This window comes from Haliotis rufescens, unplaced genomic scaffold (assembly GCF_023055435.1).
Source record: "Haliotis rufescens isolate VD_foot unplaced genomic scaffold, xgHalRufe1.0.p SCAF_4, whole genome shotgun sequence".
Taxonomy (NCBI): Eukaryota; Metazoa; Mollusca; class Gastropoda; order Lepetellida; family Haliotidae; genus Haliotis; species Haliotis rufescens.
Window position 1 is genome coordinate 59,217,981 of NW_025964112.1, and position 22,973 is coordinate 59,240,953.

General features: G+C 43.9%; 1 protein-coding gene across 3 annotated transcripts; it reads right to left on the bottom strand.

Annotated features, from left to right (window-relative positions):
• Positions 1 to 3,493: 3,493 nt before the first annotated feature.
• LOC124115420 (deoxyribonuclease-1-like) lies at positions 3,494 to 20,983 on the bottom strand. 3 transcript variants are annotated; one of them, XM_048382145.1, is made up of 11 exons: positions 20,900 to 20,983; positions 16,522 to 16,634; positions 13,524 to 13,612; positions 11,259 to 11,345; positions 10,339 to 10,451; positions 9,288 to 9,400; positions 7,839 to 7,993; positions 6,808 to 6,904; positions 6,606 to 6,657; positions 5,605 to 6,042; positions 3,494 to 3,683 (listed from the first exon to the last, which is right to left on the bottom strand). In XM_048382145.1, the coding sequence occupies exons 1-10, from the start codon at positions 20,943 to 20,945 to the stop codon at positions 5,615 to 5,617; spliced, it is 1,293 nt and encodes a 430-aa protein (XP_048238102.1). In that variant the 5' UTR covers positions 20,946 to 20,983; the 3' UTR covers positions 3,494 to 3,683; positions 5,605 to 5,614. The 3 variants fall into 3 exon arrangements, with proteins under 3 accessions (XP_048238102.1, XP_048238104.1, XP_048238103.1); XM_048382147.1 differs by having other exon boundaries at positions 20,799 to 20,921; XM_048382146.1 differs by lacking the exon at positions 20,900 to 20,983 and adding an exon at positions 20,118 to 20,172.
• Positions 20,984 to 22,973: the final 1,990 nt, after the last annotated feature.

A 22,973-nucleotide genomic window follows, 5' to 3' on the forward strand; every position in this document is an offset into this window, starting at 1 on the left:
TTGATCGACTTGGTGGGGCTCCGTTCATAACCATGTCAAAGTATATGTTTTCGTGATCGCAGGGGCGCCCGGGTAGCCTAGTGGTTAAAGCATTCACTCGTCACGCCGAAGACCCGGGTTCGATTCTCGACATAGGTACAATGTGTGAAGCCCATTTCTGGTGTCCGCGCCGTGATATTGCTGGAATATTGCTGAAAGCGGCGTAAAACCTCACTCACTTACTCGTGTATAGCACCTTGACATTACCAACCAGATAATACTCCCGGGAAGTGTAGACCCCCAGGACCTCGCCATTGTCGTAAGGGAAGGCTAATAATGAACGCTGGTTTGGTCCATCACTGGATTGTCTGGGCAAGAATCTGTTTTTTACAAACCGCTGTATGACAGCAGTTCTTCTGTGCGGCGTAAGGCAACATACACTTTCTTCTTAATGCAGATTATCGAGACTGTGGCGTTGACCTTTAATATTTATAATGTATGTCTGGCGTGAATCGTTACTCATGCTGTCAACCACTGGTTTAGCTGGCTAGACTGACGTTATGTACAGACCGATGAACATGAAACAACACTCACTCACTCACTCACTCAACCAGACTCACTCACTCACTCATTCACACATACCCACGCATCCACTCACTCACTCACTCACTCACTCACTCACTCGCTCGCTCGCTCGCTCACCCACCCACCCACCCACCCACTCACTCACTCACTCACTCACCCATCCACCCATCCACCCATCCACCCACCCACCCACCCACTCACTCACCCACTCACTCACTCACTCACTCAGGAAGATTTACCTGTCCGTGCCAACATACGGCTGCAAACTACCGTTAACGTTCCCACGACCTCCTGTTATCATAACCTGAATGGTTAAATCTTCAACTTAGGAACTATGTACGTTCTTACACTTGCAAATCCGATCTCAAGATTTCTCTAGATTAACATAGCAGTTTTCAGGTGGTATAACTACAACCTTTATTTTGTACAAGCGATTTATAATTTCAATTCATTGAGACTTGAATGAGAGCCTGAATGAAATGTAAGCCTGCTGTTATATTCAAGGCAAGTGCGTGAATGTCATATCTGTCAATGGTCGTTTACTGATTCGGCCTTCTGTTGATAGTTCATGATCATACACGCACGCACATACACATACAGAATACACGCACGCACGCAACACGCACACACGCACACACTTATTTATACACACATAAATGCATGCAGGCAGACACACATACCGATAGACGCATGCAGACACACGCACACGAACACGAACACGCACGCACACACACATGTAATTGGTAAATACCATCCAGTGTGTGGCATTTCACGGTATTGTCATGGTACTTTTGTCCTACCCTCCGACAACAATGATATTACACAAGTATTGATACATCAGTGATTGATAATGATATTTATTTATAAACATCAATGAAGCAATATTGGGCCCGAGTCTGAAATTCGCTGCGCAGAGTTGCACCCCTTGGGTGTGCCAGGATCCTGTAATTGTAGGTTCGAATCCCAGAGTCGGTCTGATTGTGATCCTTGGTTTGCGCCAAGTAGAATCTATTTCGGCAGAAAATCTAGTCTTGTTATTCTCTTGCATTGACAATTTATATATATTTGTGATCAACCAACCGTTATCTTCTTATACATGTCTCACTTCAGACTTTCTTCAAATAACTGTTATAAGGTACAACACTTTCACTCTGGCGTAATACGATCTATACGGCTAAATTAGCGTGACAAGATCTGAAAAATGTTTTGCCTATGTAAAAGTTGTTTCTTAGCTGTTTAACGCCGCTCTCAGCAATATTCTAGCTATATTACGGGGGTCAGTAAATAATCGAGTCTGGGCCAGACAATACAGTGATTGACATCATGAGCATCGATCCACACAATTGGAATGCGATGACATGCATCAACCAAGTCAGCGAGCCTGACCACCCGATCCCGTTAGTCGCCTCTTACGACAAACATAGTCGCCTTTTACGACAAGCATTGGTTGCTGAAGACCTATTCTACCCCCCGATGTAAAACTTTTTTAGCAAATGTCTTTTTATCACTTTGGTACTGTGCAACCCCACATAGGGTTCTATTAAATTTAGAAAACACAGGCAGTACTGATGCTGTACCGTTGGTCCGGTTAGAGGTGACGCAATGAAGATCAAGTGGACACCACGTGTTCCTGGGCTGATTGCGTGTAATCACATTCTGACAATATGGTGTTGCTAATGCGTTCAACCGCGTGCACTGGATAACAGGGTCCAAATTTGATTGTTAACATGCCTCTGTGGTATAAGTAAGATATTGCGGCGTGAAACAATTCATTACTCATTCGCTTGTCTGGAATCGGTTTGGATTTTACGCCGCTTCCTCTAGCCTTTTCACGACAGCAAACGAAGCATTCGTAATATACGTACATTATATGTAACTGAAGTTTTCTGTTCAATCAAGGATTTCCTGTAAATATATTTTGGTCAATTATAGTGAGTGAGTTGGGTTTAACGGCGCTTTTACAGTAGTATAGTTATATCGCGGCGTGTCAGCTTAATGTGGGAGGAAAGCCCGAAGTGATGCAGGTATCAAATGTTTACCACTCCGGTGAAACCCACAAGCACGGGTATGGGGCTGACAAACCTAGAAACATAATCGGGGCGAACCGGGATTCGAACCCACAATCATAGGTTTCTGGCGTGCCCAAGGGACACAACTCTGCACAGCGAATCGCGGCGCACTGGACGTCTGGGCCACTCGTGCCCCCCACTAAAACGAAGTCACGACACAATTAAATTGATATGAAGAACAAGGGAGTGTTTATTTTCGACACGATGTCCGCCATGATACGGTATAGGACCCAACTACCGTTATACAAGGAATACATGGCACAGACTCAGGGAACAACACCTGAGGTAGGTGAAGATACATAATCATGTAACATCAATGTAACATCACCCCATCCTCTCATTACAAACACTTGTCTGTGTCCAAAACCTCCCGGAGTGCCCCAGTGACTATAGGAACCGGTGTATGTCCGGGCGCGGTGAACTACATCTTCCCGAGGCAAGAGAGTTAACTGACTTTAAAAGTCCAGCTTCCACCCTTGCCGAACAAGGCTGGAATTTCTGGGCTCGATCGTAGCGCCACCAGTGGTCTATTACCAGTTATGTCCCTTCTAAGCCTCTCCTATGGGCCAGTCAGATTCCACCTCTCGTATCACTTACGTTTGCTTCACACAAAATGGTGGCGCCCACTCAGGACGATCTGATCGATGATCAAGATCTATATTGTGATAAAACGGGTCTTACATCGCGAAATGCATCAAACCACGTGAGCACCGTGATTAAAAACATGAAAAGATTTGGAAAATATCTGCTGACAACGAGTTGGCGGTGCACATGCTTTGCAAATCCTGCAATCGATCGAAATCTACACGCTAATTTACGAACCGGATTTCGATTTCGGTGCGCGATTTTGATTGGACTACGCATTGACTCGTTAGTCCAGCCAAAATGTAACTCCATAATACGAGCCTAGTTCGGCAAGGGTGGAAACTGGACTTTTATAGTCAGTTAACTATCTTGCCTCAGGAAGATGGGTGAACTACGATACATGCAACCTGCTTTTGCTGTGTATAACCAAAGTTGAGTATTCTCTGTCACATCTCCCAGGAGATCCTGAAAGAAAACGAGTGGAAATTAGTAACAAAAAGAGTAAGTGAGTATGGTTTTACGCCGCTTTTAGCAATATTTTAGCAATATCACTGCGGGGGGGGGGGGGGGGGGGGGGGGGGGGGACACTAGAAATGGGCTTCACACATTATTATTCCCATGTGGGGAATCTAACCAGGGTATTCGACGTGGCGAGCGAGCGCTTATACACTAGGCTACCCAATCGCCCCTAACATAAAAAACGTCACAAACTAGGTTCCAAATTTACCCCGAATAAACCTTCACAAAATCACTCCATACGTGTCATTTGTATGACGGGTACCACCTGTGAGGCCATCTTCCCGAGGCAAGGGTGTTAACTTACTTTAAAAATCCAGTTACCGCCCTTGCCGAACTAGGCTTAAATTTTTGGGCTCGATTGTAACGCCACCAGTGGTTATTACGAGTTATGTACTTTCTAAGCCTCTTCTGTTGACCAATCAGATTCCACCTCTCGTATCACTTGCATTTTTTTCAAATGGCGGCGCCCAGTCAAGACGATCTGATCGATAATCAAGATCTATATTGCGATAAAACGGGTCTTACATCGCTAAGGGCATCACATCACGCGAGCACCTTGATTAAAAACATGAAAAGGTCTGGAAAATATCTGTTGACAACGAGTTGGCGGTGCACATACTTTGCAAATCCTGCAATCGACCGAAATCTGCACGACAGTTTACCGACCGGATTTCGATTTCGTTGCGCGATTTTGAATTGGACTATGCATAGACTCGTTAGTCCAGCCAAAATGTAACTCCATTATACCAGCCTTGCTCGGCAAGGGTGGAAATGGACCTTTGTAGACAGTCGGCGCCCTTGCCTCGGGAAGATGGTGTGGGGCAGGATACGCTCACCTTTTCGCCAACACCTGCCATCACCACCAGTTAATAGTAATTCATACACGAATGCTCATGATATAGTAGGATTAGTACAATGGACTCTGCATTCAACAGATCGTCTAATGATTACGTAAAAGGTTTTCTCGCAGTTTACAATACTATAATGACACTGCATTGGGAGTTTGAAATATCTCGTCCCATCCTGGAGATGCACGTTTCTTAAGAACATCTGTTTTTTTGTTTCCCATTTGTTTTTAAAATAAAGGATTCTTTTGATTTTACAATCATGTTTGTTATTTAACGCCGAACTCTTCCTAACATTCCTCTTATATGACAGCGGTCTGTAGAGAATCGAATTTGGACCAGACAATCCAGTGATTGGCATCATGTGTTTCGATCTACGACGATACGACGACATGCATCAGTCAAGTCAGCGAGCCTGGCCACCGGATCCCGTTAATCGCCTCCTGTGACAAGTACGGGTTGCTTAAGACCAATTCTAACCTGGATCTTCACGGGTCTTATACAAGAATGAATATTGATGCTAATGTTTCAGATTCTTAAACCTCTTGTTTTCTTAGGGAACGATTCCTAAAGATTCATGATTATTGTTTTGATTTATTACAAAAAATATATGTTCTATTTCAACGCCATGAACTAATCTTAGTCATGTTATGTATGGGCCTGGGGATGTTCCTAAACTTTCAGGTTAATCCCTTTCGCCCCTTAAGGAGAAGTGTGCGGAACGATGGTCGGTCGGTACACTCGTCACGTCGTGCGCTAACTGGTGAGCTATAAATATGGAATTAATGAGTGAGTATGGTTTTACGCCGCTTTTAGCAATATTCCACCAATATCACGGCGGAGACACCAGAAATGGGCTTCACACATTGTACCCATGTCGGGAATCGAACCCGGGTCTTCTGCGTGACGAGCGAACGCTTTAACCACTAGGCTATCCGACCGCCCCTGGAATTAATGAGAACAAGGAGTGACAGACAACATATACAGACACATAGTGTTAATTACTGAAGAAACAACCTCACCACTGCCGGATCAACTTCTACGATTTGTGACCTTCACGTGACATGTCAAAGGAGCTCTTAAACGGCACGTGATTGTGACGTCATAGGACTTCTTGGATTCCACAGTGCATAGCCCGTACACATATGGCGGCTTGTCAAACATCCCAGAGTCCATGTATGCCTTGGCCATTCCGATAGACTCGGTAAACAGCACCTCGGGAAATAATTTCTGGAACTTCTGCAAACTGGTCACCACGTCTGACTCATGCTCTTTCACGGCAATCACTTCAAGCAATGTCTTCCTGTCGCCATCTCGTTTCCGTTCAATCGTGAAACCAGCACCCTTGGCTTTCTTGGTTCGGTACAAAGCTCGGACATGGCTGACACTGGAGATGTTCTGCATCTGTGCGATGTTGAAGGACAGCTCCGTATTTAGTATCTTTTGCAGTTTCGTATTTTCTATGTGAGAAAGTGTTAAACTCGTTATTCAAATGCAGAGTTAGGAAAGTGGCATGTTATTCTTTTAGCACAATCTTGGTCAAACCAATGGATGTTACGTTCTTGTCGATAGTAAACCTAGGGCGTGTATGATTTAAGGTCGCCTTTAGCAATACCCCGTCATTTCACGGCCGGGGGCATTAAGAAAGGGTGTGTTTGTTTGGTTTAACGCCGCACTCATTAATATTCAAGCTATATGACAGCGGTCTGTAAATAATCGAGTCTGAACCAAACAATCCAGTGATTGATATCATGAGCATCGATCTACGCAATTGGAATACGATGACATGCATCAACCAAGTCAGCGAGCCTGGCCACCCGATCCTGTTAGTCGCCTCTTACGACAAGCATTGTCGTCTTTTACGACAAGAGTGGGTTACTGAAGACGTATTCTACCCCGGATCTTCACGGGTCGAATCGAACCTGGTATTCGGCCTGGATAGCCAAGACTTTAACCACTGAACTACCTTATCGTTCCAAATACGTCTCGAGTGCATGGAATTATGAAATAAAAAGAAACTCACTTTTCCCCGCAATGGAAAGTTCAATGGGATAATGGTCGCTGACATCTTCGGCCTGAAACAATGACAAAGTACATAACGTTTTAAAAAACACAACGTAACAACTATTTGCAAACAGGTTTGGTAAATATGTTGACAGTTGATCATCGAAACAAGCGAGCCTGTTTGATACTACATAAACTATAAGCCGGAGGGGAACACTCACCTCTTCCTGGGAGAGACTGAACTCCGTGTCAAAGCGGAACACCTTGCAGCTGCCTGGAACTATGTTGGTCTTCAGCTGGTGCCCAGTCACGACAAACCTGAAGTACCAGTGACAAGGCGTGACAAGGCGTGACATATATACTTGATCGTGATATAGGGCTATCATATATCCCAACATTTGATCAGCAACCCATGCTTGCCGTAAAAGGCGACTATGCTTGTCGTAAGAGGCGACTAACGGGATCAGGTGGTCAGGCTCGCTGACTTGGTTGATGCATGTCATCGTATCCCAATTGCGTGGATCGATGCTCATGATATTTATCAATGGATTGTCTGGTACAGACTCGATTATTTATACAGACCGCTGTCATATAGCTGGGATATTGCTGGGAGCGGCGTTAAACAACCAACCAACCCAACATTTGATCATGATATGGGCCTACGATATATCCCTACATTTGATGGTGATATGAGATTTATGACATTAATGTATCTCTTCACTTGATCGATGAAATCGGGGTACCATACCCCTCTACCTACACATACATAGTGCCATATCTCGACGTGCAGTATGGTAACGTGTAACACATTTTGAGTGGAGACATACAGTCTGAAAGTTTGAAAATATTTTGTCACACATATGAATTCATAAAGGTATTTGAAAGTTTCGGTTCTATAGTTAGTAATAAGGCAATGATTCTAATATATTTTCTTGAACACAGATAACCTTAACTAACATTACATATGCTGTGAATTTGAAATGTAGAATCCATGTATCCAAATGCATGTTTGTAAGGGTAGATTTTAGAATTACCCTTTGGCAGTTGTAAAATAAATATACTGCCGGGCAAAAGAAAAGTATACATCCTTGTTTGATTGTGGCTAAAATGACATGCTTATTCGATGATGATGATGATGATGATGATGATGATTTATGGTCAAATCCAATTGTATGTTTTCTTCTGGCCCTCAGTTAATATTTAAAGATATGGTATCACGTCCTTGGTGATTTGTCAATGTCAAGAATCAAACCTGTCGTAACTGCAGTCGGTGCTGCTGACGGTGGTGTCTGCGTTGTCCTTGATGAGCCAGGTAAAACGACGATCACTCCTCAGGGATATCCTCTCCCAGTCTGAGCCGGACACAAAGTCGCCGTCAGCGTTGAAGTCGCCTGCGATGATGATGTTCTGTCGGTGAGGAAATAATCATACAAGCTGAATTTCATCACTCATTGTTTTTAAAAACTTCCATTTGATATTCACCATAGGTAATCTTATCACTCTGATTGTATACAGTCAGTCAGTTCTCACTAAATGCATGACGTAGGTTGGATGGAGGAATCGCATTTGAAACCAAGATTACTTCCACTTACGTTTTGAAACAACGTGTGGACGAAACATTTACACCTGTCAATTGCTTACGGTAAGTTTGGTTCCACGTAGCTTTTAGCATCATTCCAGCTATATGACGGATGCCGGTAAGTAATCGACCCTGGACAAGACAATCCAGGGATTGATATTATGAGCAGCGACCTATGCCGTCGGCGTACATCTTCCCGTGGCAAGAGAGTTAACTGATTATAAAAGTCAATTTCCATCCTTGCCGAACTAGGCTCGTATTATGGAGTTACATTATGGCTGGACTAACGAGTGTATGCGTAGTCCAATCAAAATCGCGCACCGAAATCGAAATCCGGTTCGTAAACTGTCGTGTTGATTTCGATCGATTACAGGATTTGCAAAGCATGTGCACCGCCAACTCGTTGTCAGCAGATATTTTCCAAATCTTTTCATGTTTTTTTATCAAGGTGCTCACGTGATTTGATGCATTTCGCGATCCGTTTTATCACAATATAGATCTTGATTATCGATCAGATCGTCCTGACTGGGCGCCACCATTTTGTGTGAAGCAATCGTAAGTGATACGAGAGGTGGAATCTGATTGGCCCAAAGGAGAGGCTTAGAAGTGACATAACTGGTAGTAGCCTCTGGTGGCGCTACGATCGAGCCAAGGAATTCCAGCCTAGTTCGGCAAGGGTGGAAGCTGGACTTTTAAAGTCAGTTAACTCTCTTGCCTCGGGAAGATGTCGGGGTACGATGACATGCATCAACCAATTCATCGTGGCTGATCACTCCATCCATTTGTTCGCCTCTTGAGACCAGCAGTGTAGGTTGGTGAATATATATTCTAACCCGGAATCCCCACGGGGTTCCAGAATGTCACGATGGGAGACTCCAGAAATGGGCTTCAGACACGGCATCGTGTGGGAATGGCTACTCCACTGGTTTGTTTGTTTGTTTGTTGTTTAACGCCGCACTCAACAATATTCCAGCTATATGACGGCGATCTGTAAATAATCGAGTCTAGGACAGACAATCCAGTGATTGACATCATGAGCTGATGTCATGTGTATCATTACGGAAATGTTCACTACCACAGTTGGGCAAGCTACATAAAGGTCTGCTGCCTAGTTCAACTCACCTCGATGCCCCAGTGTTTCTTGGTTGCTTCCCACACGTGCACGAGGGCGTTGATCTCAGCTACAGCTTTGCTGGGCGACGTGTGGATGGCGATAATCGCAAAATCGTCAATTTCTACAACAAACATTTGCAGTGAGTGTGTATGGATTTACGCCGCTTTTAACAATATGCCAGCAATATCACTTCGGGGGACAGCAGAAATGGGCTTCACACATTGTACCCATGTCGGGAATCGAACCCGGGTCTTCCGCGTGACGAGCGAACGATTTACCCACTAGGCTACCCGACCGCCCCACATACATTTGCAGTGAGTGAGTGAGTATGGTTTTAAGCCGCTTTTAGCAATTTTCCAGCAATATCACGGCGGGGGACACCAGAAATGGGCTTCACACATTGTACTCATGTCAAGTATCGAACCGGGTCTTCGGCGTGTTAAGCGTACGCTTTAACCACTAGGCTACCCGACCGCCCCACATACATTTGCAGGCTGAGAAAGAGATCTGCAGTATTTTTCGTAGGCTGTTATTCTTGTTTCTATATAATACTGAATGACAACCCATTTGAGACGCACAGTTGTTCCACAATCCAAATAATGAAATACACGTGATATGCAAGGCTGACGGTGGTTGACATGTAATACATTGTTCTAGATATAAACCATATGTTTGCACTTTCTTATATCACGAAAATCGATTTGTGTATAATAACGAAGAGAATGGTTGTGTCATCTGATACATTTGTTTCTTTGTTGTTTAACGTCACACTCAGCAATATGCAAGCTATATAACGGCGGTCTGTAATTAATCGAGTCTGGACCAGAAAATCCATTGATTGATATCTTGAGCATCGATCCACACAATTGGAATACGATGACATGCATCAGCCAAGTCAGCGAGCTTGACCACCCGATCCCGTTAGCCGGCTCTTACGATAAGCATAGTCGCCTTTTAGGGCAAGCATGGGTTGCTGAAGGCCTTTTCTACCCCGGATCTTCTCGGGTTGTCAGTTGATACAGTGTATCTACCAGCAATTGCATCACCTAACCAACGTACCCAAGTTCGGACACGTGAACCTGACGGCGTAGGGTTCTCTCTCGAAGGAGTCCGTGCCGTCATCAGCGCCGTCCTCGTACTGGTAGCTGCCCACGATCTGGACTCGGCTGGGTCTAAAGACAGAAAGTATAAGTCATGATTAGGGACTAAGTACTAATAGTGATGATTTTTTGTTTTAACTTAAGAAAGCGTTTTAATTTTGTTATGAAATTGAATGTGTTCAAAATTTTACTACAATTAAATAAAAGCGACAAAAGCTTTTATTTCCATAATCATAAAACATCTCTGCCAAAAGCAGAGTCGATTATACGATTCCGGCTACATCGTGAGCATGTGTTTATGTATCACTATCAAATAGTGATGACACCAGGTATTCGTGAAAAGGTGACCGTGTCCGGCCCCTCCGGTGGCACCCGTCACAAACACATACAAAGGCAAGTCAGTTATTCACATGAAAGAACACTGAAACAAGTCAAATTAGGGAACTAATTCAATTGAATTTCAGAATGATTCTATAAAACGTCCTCAAAAAGGACCCTTAAAATGCCTTGTCATTTTCGTCTTTCAACCTTGCATTATTCGCTTAGTGCATCTTCCCGAGGCAAGGGCGCTGAGTGACTATAAAAGTCGACTTTCTACCCTTGTCGAAACAGGCTGGAATTCCGGAGTTACATTTTGGCTGGACTAACGAGTCTATGCATAGTCCAATCAAAATCGCGATCGTTAACAACATAATTTCGGTTGACTGAAGAATTTGCAAAGCATGTGCACCGACGTGTGGGCATCGACAGATATTTTGCAAATATTTTCATGTTTCTAATCAAGGTGCTCCAGTAAATTTGTCCACTTCGCGAGGTAAGACCCGTTTTATCACATAGAGATCTTTATTATCGATCAGTTAGTAGGTGAGAGGAACTCACCTGTAGAGGAACGCGTACTGTTCCTTAGAGACGGTTCTTCCCAGCCTCTCGCTCACATCGGCCACGAAAGGGTCATCGGGGTCGACTCTGCAACACAGCATTCAGTGTGTCAGTTTCAGTCAAACACTTCAGAACTATTTGATTTAAGAAGTGCATTTGTGATCCGATCCTAGAGAGTTGTCCTGTCGACGAAACGATCCTTATAAAAATAATACGCTGACACTATTTCATTCCATAATGTTCAGTCACTATACAAAGATAATCAAACTTCATCAAACTGGCGTTTTGTTGTTTCGTCTTACAGAAAGGCACATATATTTGACAATTTACTTCCCTCAAGAAGTGGTGAAAGTGATAGCAATACGATATCCTGGCTAAGTATTGTGACCATTAAATGATAACTACATTCATAAACGTTTATGGGGGCACAGTAGAGATTCAGTACTCAATCCTTGCCTATTTAGAGCATAATACGGAAAAAAACGTTTGTAACATCTGCTTCATTGAAGATGCTGCTGAATATTTACACGCTCAGCTTCGTCTTCAACTTTCATTCCAATTAACAGTAGATCAAACTGCTTCAAACAAACGTTGGTGTGCTTCATGACACGTTTCATCAGTTGAGATGGAGGCGGCGACTTGGAGTTCACTACGATTAATCAGGGGAGCTTACAGCAAGGAAACAGTATACGACCTTCCCTCTTCACTGTAGACTGTTGATGGCGTTAGACCATGTTACAGTACAGTATAGAAGCGTACTTGTTCAACATGGTGAGTGTTACACCACGTTACAGAACGTCAAGAGGCCTACTTCTTCATCATGATTTACTGTTAGTTCATGTTACGGGACGTCTAGAGGCCTACCTGTTCATCATGAGTTACTGTTAGTTCTTGTTACAGGACGTCTAGAGGCCTACTTGTTCAGCATGATTTACTGTTAGTTCACGTTACAAGACGTCTAGAGGCCTACCTGTTCATCATGAGTTACTGTTAGTTCATGTTACAGGACGTCTAGAGGCCTACTTGTTCAGCATGATTTACTGTTAGTTCGTGTTACAGGACGTCTAGAGGCCTACCTGTTCATCATAAGTTACTGTTAGTTCATGTTACAGGACGTCTAGAGGCCTACTTGCTCAGCATGATTTACTGTTAGTTCATGTTACAGGACGTCTAGAGGCCTACGTGCTCAGCATGATTTACTGTTAGTTCTCGTTACAGGACGTCTAGAGGTCTACTTGCTCAGCATGATTTACTGTTAGTTCTTGTTACAGGACGTCTAGAGGCCTACTTGCTCAGCATGATTCACTGTTAGTTCATGTTACAGGACGTCTAGAGGCCTACCTGTTCATCATGAGTTACTGTTAGTTCATGTTACAGGACGTCTAGAGGCCTACCTGTTCATCATGAGTTACTGTTAGTTCATGTTACAGGACGTCTAGAGGCCTACTTGTTCATCATGATTTACTGTTAGTTCATGTTACAGGATGTCTAGAGGCCTACCTGTTCATCATGAGTTACTGTTAGTTCATGTTACAGGACGTCTAGAGGCCTACTTGTTCAGCATGATTTACTGTTAGTTCACGTTACAAGACGTCTAGAGGCCTACCTGTTCACCATGAGTTACTGTTAGTTCATGTTACGGGACGTCTAGAGGCCTACCTGTTCATCATGAGTTACTGTTAGTTTATGTTACAGGACGTCTAGAGGCCTACTTGCTCAGCATGATTTACTGTTAGTTCATGTTACAGGACGTCTAGAGGCCTACTTGTTAAGCATGATTTACTGTATAGTTCATGTTACAGGACGTCTAGAGGCCTACTTGCTCAGCATGATTTACTGTTAGTTCACGTTACAGGACGTCTAGAGGCCTACTTGTTCATCATGATTTACTGTTAGTTCATGTTACAGGACGTCTAAAGGCCTACTTGTTCATCATGATTTACTGTTAGTTCATGTTACAGGACGCCTAGAGGGCTACTTGTCCAGGATATTAACTGTTAGTTCTCGTTACAGGACGTTTAGAGGCCTACTTGTTCAGCACGATTTACTGTTAGTTCTAGAGGCATACTTGTCCAGCATGATTTACTGTTAGTTCGTGTTACAGGACGTTTAGAGGCCTACTTGTTCAGCACGATTTACTGTTAGTTCTAGAGGCCTACTTGTCCAGCATGATTTACTGTTAGTTCATGTTACAGGACGTCTAGAGGCCTACTTGTCCAGCATGATTTACTGTTAGTTCATGTTACAGGACGTTTAGAGGCCTACTTGTTCAGCATGGTGAGAAGTTTGTCCAGCGCCGTCTCCCCCTTGTCTCGGATCTCCTGGAGCAACACCAGGTCATATCTGTGCACCACCTGCAGCAAGAGGAGACCCTTAGTTCATCCTACTACATGAACAACCGAGTCCCAATGCATAGGCCTTTTGCGAAGACACAAGTACTCTCTGTGTGACACGTGCTACTGCCAACGCAAACACTTAGGGTTGTATAGTCTCTCGGGGCGGTACAAACACTCAGCATAGTATAGTCACTCAGGGCGGTACAAAAACTCAGGGTGGTATAGTCACTCAGGGCGGTACAAAAACTCAGGGTGGTATAGTCACTCAGGGGCGGTACAAACACTCGGGATGGTATAGTCACACAGGGCGGTACAAACACTCAGCATAGTATAGTCACTCAGGTCGGTACAAACACTCAGCATAGTATAGTCACTCAGGGCGGTACAAAAACTCAGGGTGGTATAGTCACTCAGGGCGGTACAAAAACTCAGGGTGGTATAGTCACTCAGGGGCGGTACAAACACTCAGGATGGTATAGTCACACAGGGCGGTACAAACACTCAGCATAGTATAGTCACACAGGGCGGTACAAACACTCAGCATAGTATAGTCACTCAGGTCGGTACAAACACTCGGGGCGGTATAGTCACTCAGGGGCGGTACAAACACTCAGCATAGTATAGTCACTCAGGGGCAGTACAAACACTCGGGATGGTATAGTCACTCAGGGCGGTTCAAACACTCAGCATAGTATAGTCACTCAGGGCGGTACAAACTTTCGGGGTGGTATAGTCACTCAGGGCGGTACAAACACTCAGCATAGTATAGTCACACACGGGCGGTACAAACACTCGGGGTGGTATAGTCACTCAGACGGTACAAACACTCAGGATAGTATAGTCACTCAGGGGCGGTACAAACACTCAGGGTGTTATAGTCACTCAGGGCGGTACAAACACTCGGGATGGTATAGTCACACAGGGGCGGTACAAAAACTCAGGGTGGTATAGTCACTCAGGGGCGGTACAAACACTCGGGATGGTATAGTCACTCAGGGCGGTACAAACACTCAGCATAGTATAGTCACACAGGGGCGGTACAAACACTCGGGGTGGTATAGTCACTCAGGGGCGGTACAAACACTCGGGCATGGAATAGTCACTCAGGTCGGTACAAACACTCAGTATAGTATAGTAACTCAGGGCGGTACAAACACTCGGGGTGGAATAGTCACACAGGGGCGGTACAAAAACTCAGGGTGGTATAGTCACTCAGGGGCGGTACAAACACTCGGGGTGGAATAGTCACTCAGGGCGGTACAAACACTCAGCATAGTATAGTAACTCAGGGTGGTACAAAAACTCAGGGTGGTATAGTCACTCAGGGGCGGTACACACACTCGGGATGGTATAGTCACTCAGGGCGGTACAAACACTCGGGGTTGTATAGTCACTCAGGGGCGGTACAAACACTCGGGGTGGTATAGTCACTCAGGGCGGTACAAACACTCAGCAGAGTATAGTAACTCAGGGTGGTACAAAAACTCAGGGGGGTATAGTCACTCAGGGGCGGTACACACACTCGGGATGGTATAGTCACTCAGGGCGGTACAAACACTCGGGGTTGTATAGTCACTCAGGGGCGGTACAAACACTCGGGGTGGTGTAGTCACTCAGGGCGGTACAAAAACTCGGGGTGGAGTAGTCACTCAGTGCGGTACAAACACTCAGCATAGTATAGTAACTCAGGGTGGTACAAAAACGCAGGGTGGTATAGTCACTCAGGGGCGGTACAAACACTCGGGGTGGTATAGTCACTCAGGGCGGTACAAACACTCGGGATGGTATAGTCACACAGGGGCGGTACAAAAACTCAGGGTGGTATAGTCACGCAGGGGCGGTACAAACACTCGGGATGGTATAGTCACTCAGGGCGGTACAAACACTCGGGGTGGTATAGTCACTCGGGCGGTACAAACACTCGGGGTGGTATAGTCACTCAGGGGCGGTACAAACACTCGGGGTGGAATAGTCACACAGGTCGGTACAAAAACTCAGGGTGGTATAGTCACTCAGGGGCGGTACAAACACTCGGGATGGTATAGTCACTCAGGGCGGTACAAACACTCAGCATAGTATAGTCACACAGGGGCGGTACAAACACTCGGGGTGGTATAGTCACTCAGGGCGGTACAAACACTCAGCATAGTTCAGTCACTCAGGGCGGTACAAAAACTCAGGGTGGTATAGTCACACAGGGGCGGTACAAACACTCGGGATGGTATAGTCACACAGGGCGGTACAAACGCTCGGGGTGGTATAGTCACTCAGGGGCGGTACGACACTCGGGGTGGTATAGTCACTCAGGGGCGGTACAAACACTCGGGGTGGTATAGTCAGTCAGGGCGGTACAAAAACTCAGGGTGGTATAGTCACTCAGGGGCGGTACAAACACTCAGGGTGGTATAGTCACACAGGGGCGGTACAAACACTCAGGGTGGTATAGTCACACAGGGGCGGTACAAAAACTCGGGGTGGTATAGTCACACAGGGGCGTACAAACATTCCAGATGGTATAGTCACACAGGGGCGGTACAAACACTCGGGGTGGTATAGTCACTCAGGGGCGGTACACACATACTAGATGGTATAGTCACTCGGATGGTATAGTCACCGAGTGGTGAAAGAACACATTGAAAGAACACATAAAATAGTCGCATCCACCTGCATAACAACAGAATGTGCGACACGCTAGAAAAAACATCGCGTCGCAGTTTATAGAACCTGCTGGTAACAACAGAAATATGGGGTGGTTCCCCTTGCGCCTGTATAGGCACAGTAGCCGCAGGAGACGCTGAAACACCCTGGGGTGACCTATTTTCGTTGATTGTGTATTGTTTTCAGGTCCGTGGTTCGAATCCCATCGCGTGAATCGGAAATGTTACGGCATCTACATCATTGTTATATGAAACAGTCGATAAACTTACCTTCGAAATAATACTGGTGACATTTTTGTTTTTCATCTTCTTCCTCCCAAACACCTGTATGTTGAATGCCGCCACCCGCAGGGGTGGGGCAGCGAGCGCGGGGGTGGAGTCATCTGGGAGGCAAACAAAACGTGATATGAATGTTAATCGATACGACAGGGGATAGGAGTAGGGTAAATGTTTCATTACATATATGGGGTCTGTAAGAGCAACGAGTATTGTCGTTAATATGTATTTAACATTAACTGAAACTCCTTAAATTATCGATAACAAATTCAAAGCAAATATTCCAACAATTATATAAATTGGCGTGCTGATGTAATTCCAAATATCCAAAACACCTCACACGGTCAGCAAGTACTTCAATACATATAGTGAGTGAGTGAATTAGTTAGTAAGTGAGTATGATTTTACGCCGCCATTATAAATATTCCAGCAATATCAGGACGAGGACACCAGAAAGGGGATTCACACATTGTACCCATGTAGAAAGTCGAATCTAGGCCTTCGGGTAATGAGAGAACGCTATACTACAAAGCTACCCCACTGCCCTCTTTTCATAGAGAAAATATAGGTTTAAACAAGACAATCACTAACAGTAGGTCTCATATATTTTCCTCTGATGAATTCACTCATTTGTATAAATGGTATTTCTTGTTTATTGTTTAACGCCTCACGCAATATTCCAGCTATTTAACGGAGGGCTGTAAACAATCGAGTCTGAACCAGACAAACCAAGGGTTGATATTATGAGCAACGTCACGCGCCGTGATACTTTGACACGTATTCAATTCTAACCCAGAAACCCCACATTGTCTGACAGAGGTAACCCAGGAGCGTTGCAAGGGTTGTTGCATTATCCAACCAAAGGCTTAATCCCCTTTCCCGTGTCCGTGCACTGGTAACCACGGTGATAAACACATAACACAACCGATGTCACCTGTCCTCCGTCAGAACACAGCGGACATTGATCCCACCAGCAACCACCACACAGATGAATGAGAGACGTCCCGTCAACCTACAACCTTGCACATGGCCTGTCACACAGTCCCTGCACCATATTAGTTCCCTCCCGCCCAGCCCTATCTGTAATGCTATAGCTCTACATGAGTGAGTGAGTGAGTTGGGTTATGCGCCGCTTTTAACAGTATTCCAGTTATATCGCGGAGTGGCAGTTTAATGTGGGAGGAAAGCTCGAAGTGACCCAGACGTTTACCACTTCGGTGAAACCCACGAGCACGGGTGTGGTGCTGACAAACCTAGAAACATAATCGGGACGAACCGGGATTCGAACCCACAATCATAGGTTTCTGGCGTGTCCAAGGGACGCAACTCTGCACAGCGAATCGCGGTGCCTTAGACGACTGGGCCACCCGTGCCCCTAGCTCTACATGAAGCAAGTCTTGATGTTCCACTGGTTACAATTAAATCTCTCATCTCACCGGGGTTACTATTTAATTTAAATTCAGCTGCTTGTTTCTATCAAAATTATATAATTTCAGATACTAAGCGTTAGTGTACTTTGCATGTGGAATCTGAAATCGTCTTGTTCACGAATAATGAAATAACCGGACGGCTGCAGACGGCTACAGAGGAGAAGATAGAGGCGAGGGTTCGAGGTGTGGGTGATGGTTTGGGGGTGAGGATCGGGCCGGGGTAGATTGGGCCGGACCGGGGAGACGTTCGTCGTTGTACAAAGAGCTGATTGTACATTTTTCAATTTCTGACAACTGAATAATATTTGTGTCGATCAATGGTTTCTTTTAAGTTGACGATAGGCATGACGAGGTTCCGGCATACATAGAACATCGAAGGTAAAATGAATAGCCGGGGATAAGCAGTAGTCACAGGTTCAGGCTAAAATATAATCCTTTGTACCCGTTTTAAACCCCGCGCCACATGTATTGAACCATGACAGGGGGAGCTTACAGGTCTTCGCGCTTGCCTCGCTTTGCGTTTTACTGTGTGAAAGTTTAAAATTCTAGTGGTACTTACCGCGATTTCAAAGTGCATTACTTAAGCTGGTTTTGATCCCTGATCCTTCCATGTATTTAGTTATAAATAAAACACGGGATAAAATGCATCCGCGTTCACGGAGTTTGTTCTTACTTTGTTATCACGCTGCATGGGATTAACCGTTACTGTGTATATGAACGCGCTTACAGTAGTTAGTGACTGATACTAAAAGTACTCACGGAAATGAAAAAAACCTGTTTTTCTCAATTTAAAAATCGACACAAAGTTTAACGTAGCTGTAAATACGAAATAACAAAACATCTCGAAAAGTACTAGTCTGGATTTGCTAGTTTGATCTCAGTGAACAATACAAAATGTACTTTACAGGAGGTAATTTGTCGGCACTTTCAACATTCAAAAATAAAACTAAGTCCAAATTGACATAGCAGAAACAGACTATAGGCATTATGCACCTGTTCTCACCTGTCGTCAAGGTGTCATAGGTCCCCTTGATCTACTTACACCTGGTAATGCCCTGTTTCACAATAGTCTGTTTTATTCACATTTTTACACACTTTTACATGTAAAAAGGCATAAAAACATTTGATACGCTGTATTTGTGCCACGGCCCAATTAGTACTAATTTAATTGTTTGAATATTTATATATTTTGTATATTAACTGCATTTATTTAAGATCTGAGGTCGAAAAAACAGGGTTTTTTCATTTCCGTGAGTACTATAACTCAGGATGAATGTGTATCTATTATCATGTGAATTGTATTCGCTATATCCATATCTATGAAAGCTAACTAACATGTAAGTAAACTCAGTGCACTGAAATTTAAGTATGTAATTGAGACAATCGCAGTGACCAGTTAACAAGAAATCACTAAGATAATAATTGATAGTGGGAAAGCCCAAAACATTATTGCAAAATGGCATTGCACTTGTGTGAATGTCGAATATATTCCCAACGGTCGGTGTGGCCGTAGCCTTGTATACCAGTGTTTTAAGTACCGAGTGAAACGAACTAGGTGACATCATGCACTGGAAATGTTGTTTTGTTTCATGTCAAACAACTTTCATCGCTTCTGATGATGTTATCACCACCCAGAACTATTAGCCGTACTGGAGCCAGGGTTAACCAGATGCTGTCAGGTGGGCGCCTGTTTTTGTTGTATGTGTTGTTGGAGAATCTTTTGTTTAAATGGTTATTCATATTCATATTCATATGAAGAACACAAAGATTGATATTATTAGATGACAGTTTCCATTATAATATGACAGTAGTGTTAAAAGGGCGATTGTTACTTCTTGGTGCGTCACAGTCACCACCCAATTGATCGTTATGGGATCATACCTAAGTATTAAGCGAGTAACAATCACCTTGTCACTAGCGATAGCATATAAGAGATAAGTATTAGGTTTTTCAGTACATCGTATCTTTATAACACGGAGAGTGGTAGACGTCGACCAAGAGTGTGACGGGGGTCCCGAGTCCCGTGAGTCGACTGCCACCCCGACCGTGTCTCTCTCATTTTACATAAGTACATGTATACAGTTTATACATTATAGTGAATGCATATACAGAAGTACGTACTACATTCTAATTGGACAATATAAGCAATAAATATTATACATCTCATATGACTGGACATGAATGAATTAACGTCTCCTGATTGACGTTCATCTTATCTATGTAGAATGAAGTTGATACTTAACATGGACAGATATCATGTCGCTTGGAGCGTCAATCGGCAATCCTTAATTACAAATGATGGACAACGTCAAAGAGGACGGACAGGTCAAGCTGGACACTGAATTATCTAATGTTACATATATTGTGTGACGTCAGTGCGCCAACTGTGCTTCACGATAAGGTTATAACGATTTAACTTCAAACTTATAATTCTTAATGCTTATAAAAGTATGTATTCTGTATGTATATTTTGTAAACGTTCACATGTAAAAGTAGCTGTATGACAGTAGTTTTATATGATCTGATAGTTCATTCGTGACCAACTCGTGTTATTCCCGGACAAGTCTTCTTGTAGGTTACGGATGGGGCGAGCGGTGACGAATGCTGATAGATCGATCTGTGGAAGTGTACAGCTAATAAAAGATTGATCCTTGCTGTCTGTTATTGTTTTCTAATCACCACTCATTACTGCTTTACCTTTTCTAAACAATAGATGGTGGCAAACTGACGAGACCCGGATCACGTTTCATAAATGACGATACAGTTTCACAAGATGTCCATTTTCAATAATAGACGTCAATAGAACATCAACAACATTGCCCATAGGACCTACATACATACGTGGAATCACAGATGCGGAAACATCCCGTCAACATTATAATCCCAAGGAAACAATTGTCCATGATGGTGACGACATTATTGAAACACTGTCTGGAACTAACCTTCCAACGCCGCTAGTCTTTTTGTCCCTCGTCTTGAGGTAGCCATGATGTATCCACTGATAGTTTGGACGACAAGCGATTGGTTCTGGGGAATATTTCGAGTATAAAAAGGGAAGCCCTATTCACACGAGGTGACTTTTCCCCGGGGGGAGAGAGTCAGGTACAAAGGACACATTCATAAGGGTCGCGGGATAACTGGTTTCACCTGTTTTTATCTCGAGGGGGCGCATAAGGACACGTGGGTCATATATCATATGATTCTGGACGTCGACTTTGTCAAGTGATAAATTATTGCTGTGCTTGAAGAAATAACTGTATTTACACTGTTAATAACAGGGCAAGGCTTCATCGTGTTAATGTCTCTGTACATGGTGTATGAAGTTAACATTTGTTACACAGGGATTAGCAGTGCCAATTATACTGGTGTTGAAATATATATATGGAGCTGGGAGAATAGAAATTCTGGAATAAGCTTTTATATTTGTTTTTCTTTCCAACAACCGTGAACTTCCGTCATGCTGCGCTGAGACAGAAACAGAGTCCAATCATTCTCAGGTCAAGCATGAAAAGTTTCTCAGGGCCAGTACCTGGATTCCCCATCTCTAATCAAACTCTGCCCCTCACTGCTGATAATCCAAGCGTACCGAATATCGCGGTTCAGCGCACAGTGCGAGGTCAGGCAGGAAACGCTTCATATTGGTGAAGCTTATGAAACAGCTGGGATCGCGAGTGTTTGGTAATAACATATCATGGTGTGGAGTGCAGGAGGGGTGACGCTTTTGATGAGTCTTCGGCAGGGAATGTCCCATCCGCTGGTATGATAGTATAAAATGAGGTGCTTGATAATTTCGGCGATTTGGAAGACATTGGTAGTTTGGAATTCGCATCCTCAACTCTCATGGTTAGATCACTGTGGAATGTAAATACGTAACATTATATGTAATTGTTCTGTACAACCAGAGGACCATATATCAGATTAATAGATTATATGGTCTCTGGTACAACCCTCTCTCTCACTCTCTCTCTCTCTCTCTCTCTCTCTCTCTCCCCCCTCTCTCTCCCTCCCTCTACCCCTCTCTCTCTCTCTCTCTCTCTCTCTCTCTCTCTCTCTCTCTCTCTCTCTCTCTCTCTCTCTCTCTTCTCTCTCTCTGCATTGACGTGATACAACGTAATACCCCGACTCTTTGCTGGAGTATTCAAGCAATTAATATGTCACATATAATCCTCTCCCTCCTTGGAGAATCCCTGAAGGCTGACATAAACGTCATAACAACGGGTTACATTTCTGTGTAATAAGTAATAAATTCCTTAAATATACACTGTATACTGTGTATACACCACAACATAGTCTTGGTGAGAGTGCGCGAGAAGTTGCTTTTAGTAACATAAGAAAAATGATAGTTTAATATTGTGTCACACAACAGACCGCAATGGTGTACACACTATAGTATATAACTGTATTACTTCGCTGTGCTTGCTACTAGAGACCATATAATATGGTCTCTGTTGGTACGTACATGGTTAATGAATTCAGTATACGGTTGTCTGAGCTGAGGTGGCACGGGTGGTGCAGTCGTCTAAGGCGCCGCGATTCGCTGTGCAGAGTTGCGTCCCTTGGACACGCCAGAAACCTATGATTGTGGTTTCGAATCCCGGTTCGCCCCAATTACGTTTCTAGGTTTGTCAGAACCATATCCGTGCACATGGGTTTCACCGAAGTGGTAAACGTCTGAGATCTGCATCACTTCGGACTTTCCTCCCACATAAGCTGCCACTCCGTGATATAACTGGAATACTGTTAAAACCGGTGTTAAACCCAACTCACTCACTCACTGAACTGATGCTGTAAATGGCATCTATAAGGCCGTGATATTTTAGCATATGTATATTATAAGAAGATGGTTCGAATGTTTCCTTTTTTTACATCACCGTTTGAATTAATTGATATGTTATTTTTATGTTTTAATTGGTCTTTTATAACCCAAATTGTGTGGCTCATGTACATCATTGTATAATGTATATAAGTAAAAATATATGCAATTATTTGTACAACCGTTGATACCAGAATAAATAC

Bases quoted from the DNA above. Each gene is read 5' to 3' on its own strand.
- LOC124115420 (XM_048382145.1), bottom strand. From the start codon at position 20,945: ATGGCTACCTCAAGACGAGGGACAAAAAGACTAGCGGCGTTGGAAG. The intron at 16,635-20,899 runs GTTAGTTCCAGA...TTTGCCTCCCAG, and splicing joins AAGACTAGCGGCGTTGGAAG to ATGACTCCACCCCCGCGCTC. The intron at 9,401-10,338 runs GTACGTTGGTTA...TGTTTGTTGTAG, and splicing joins GTTCACGTGTCCGAACTTGG to AAATTGACGATTTTGCGATT.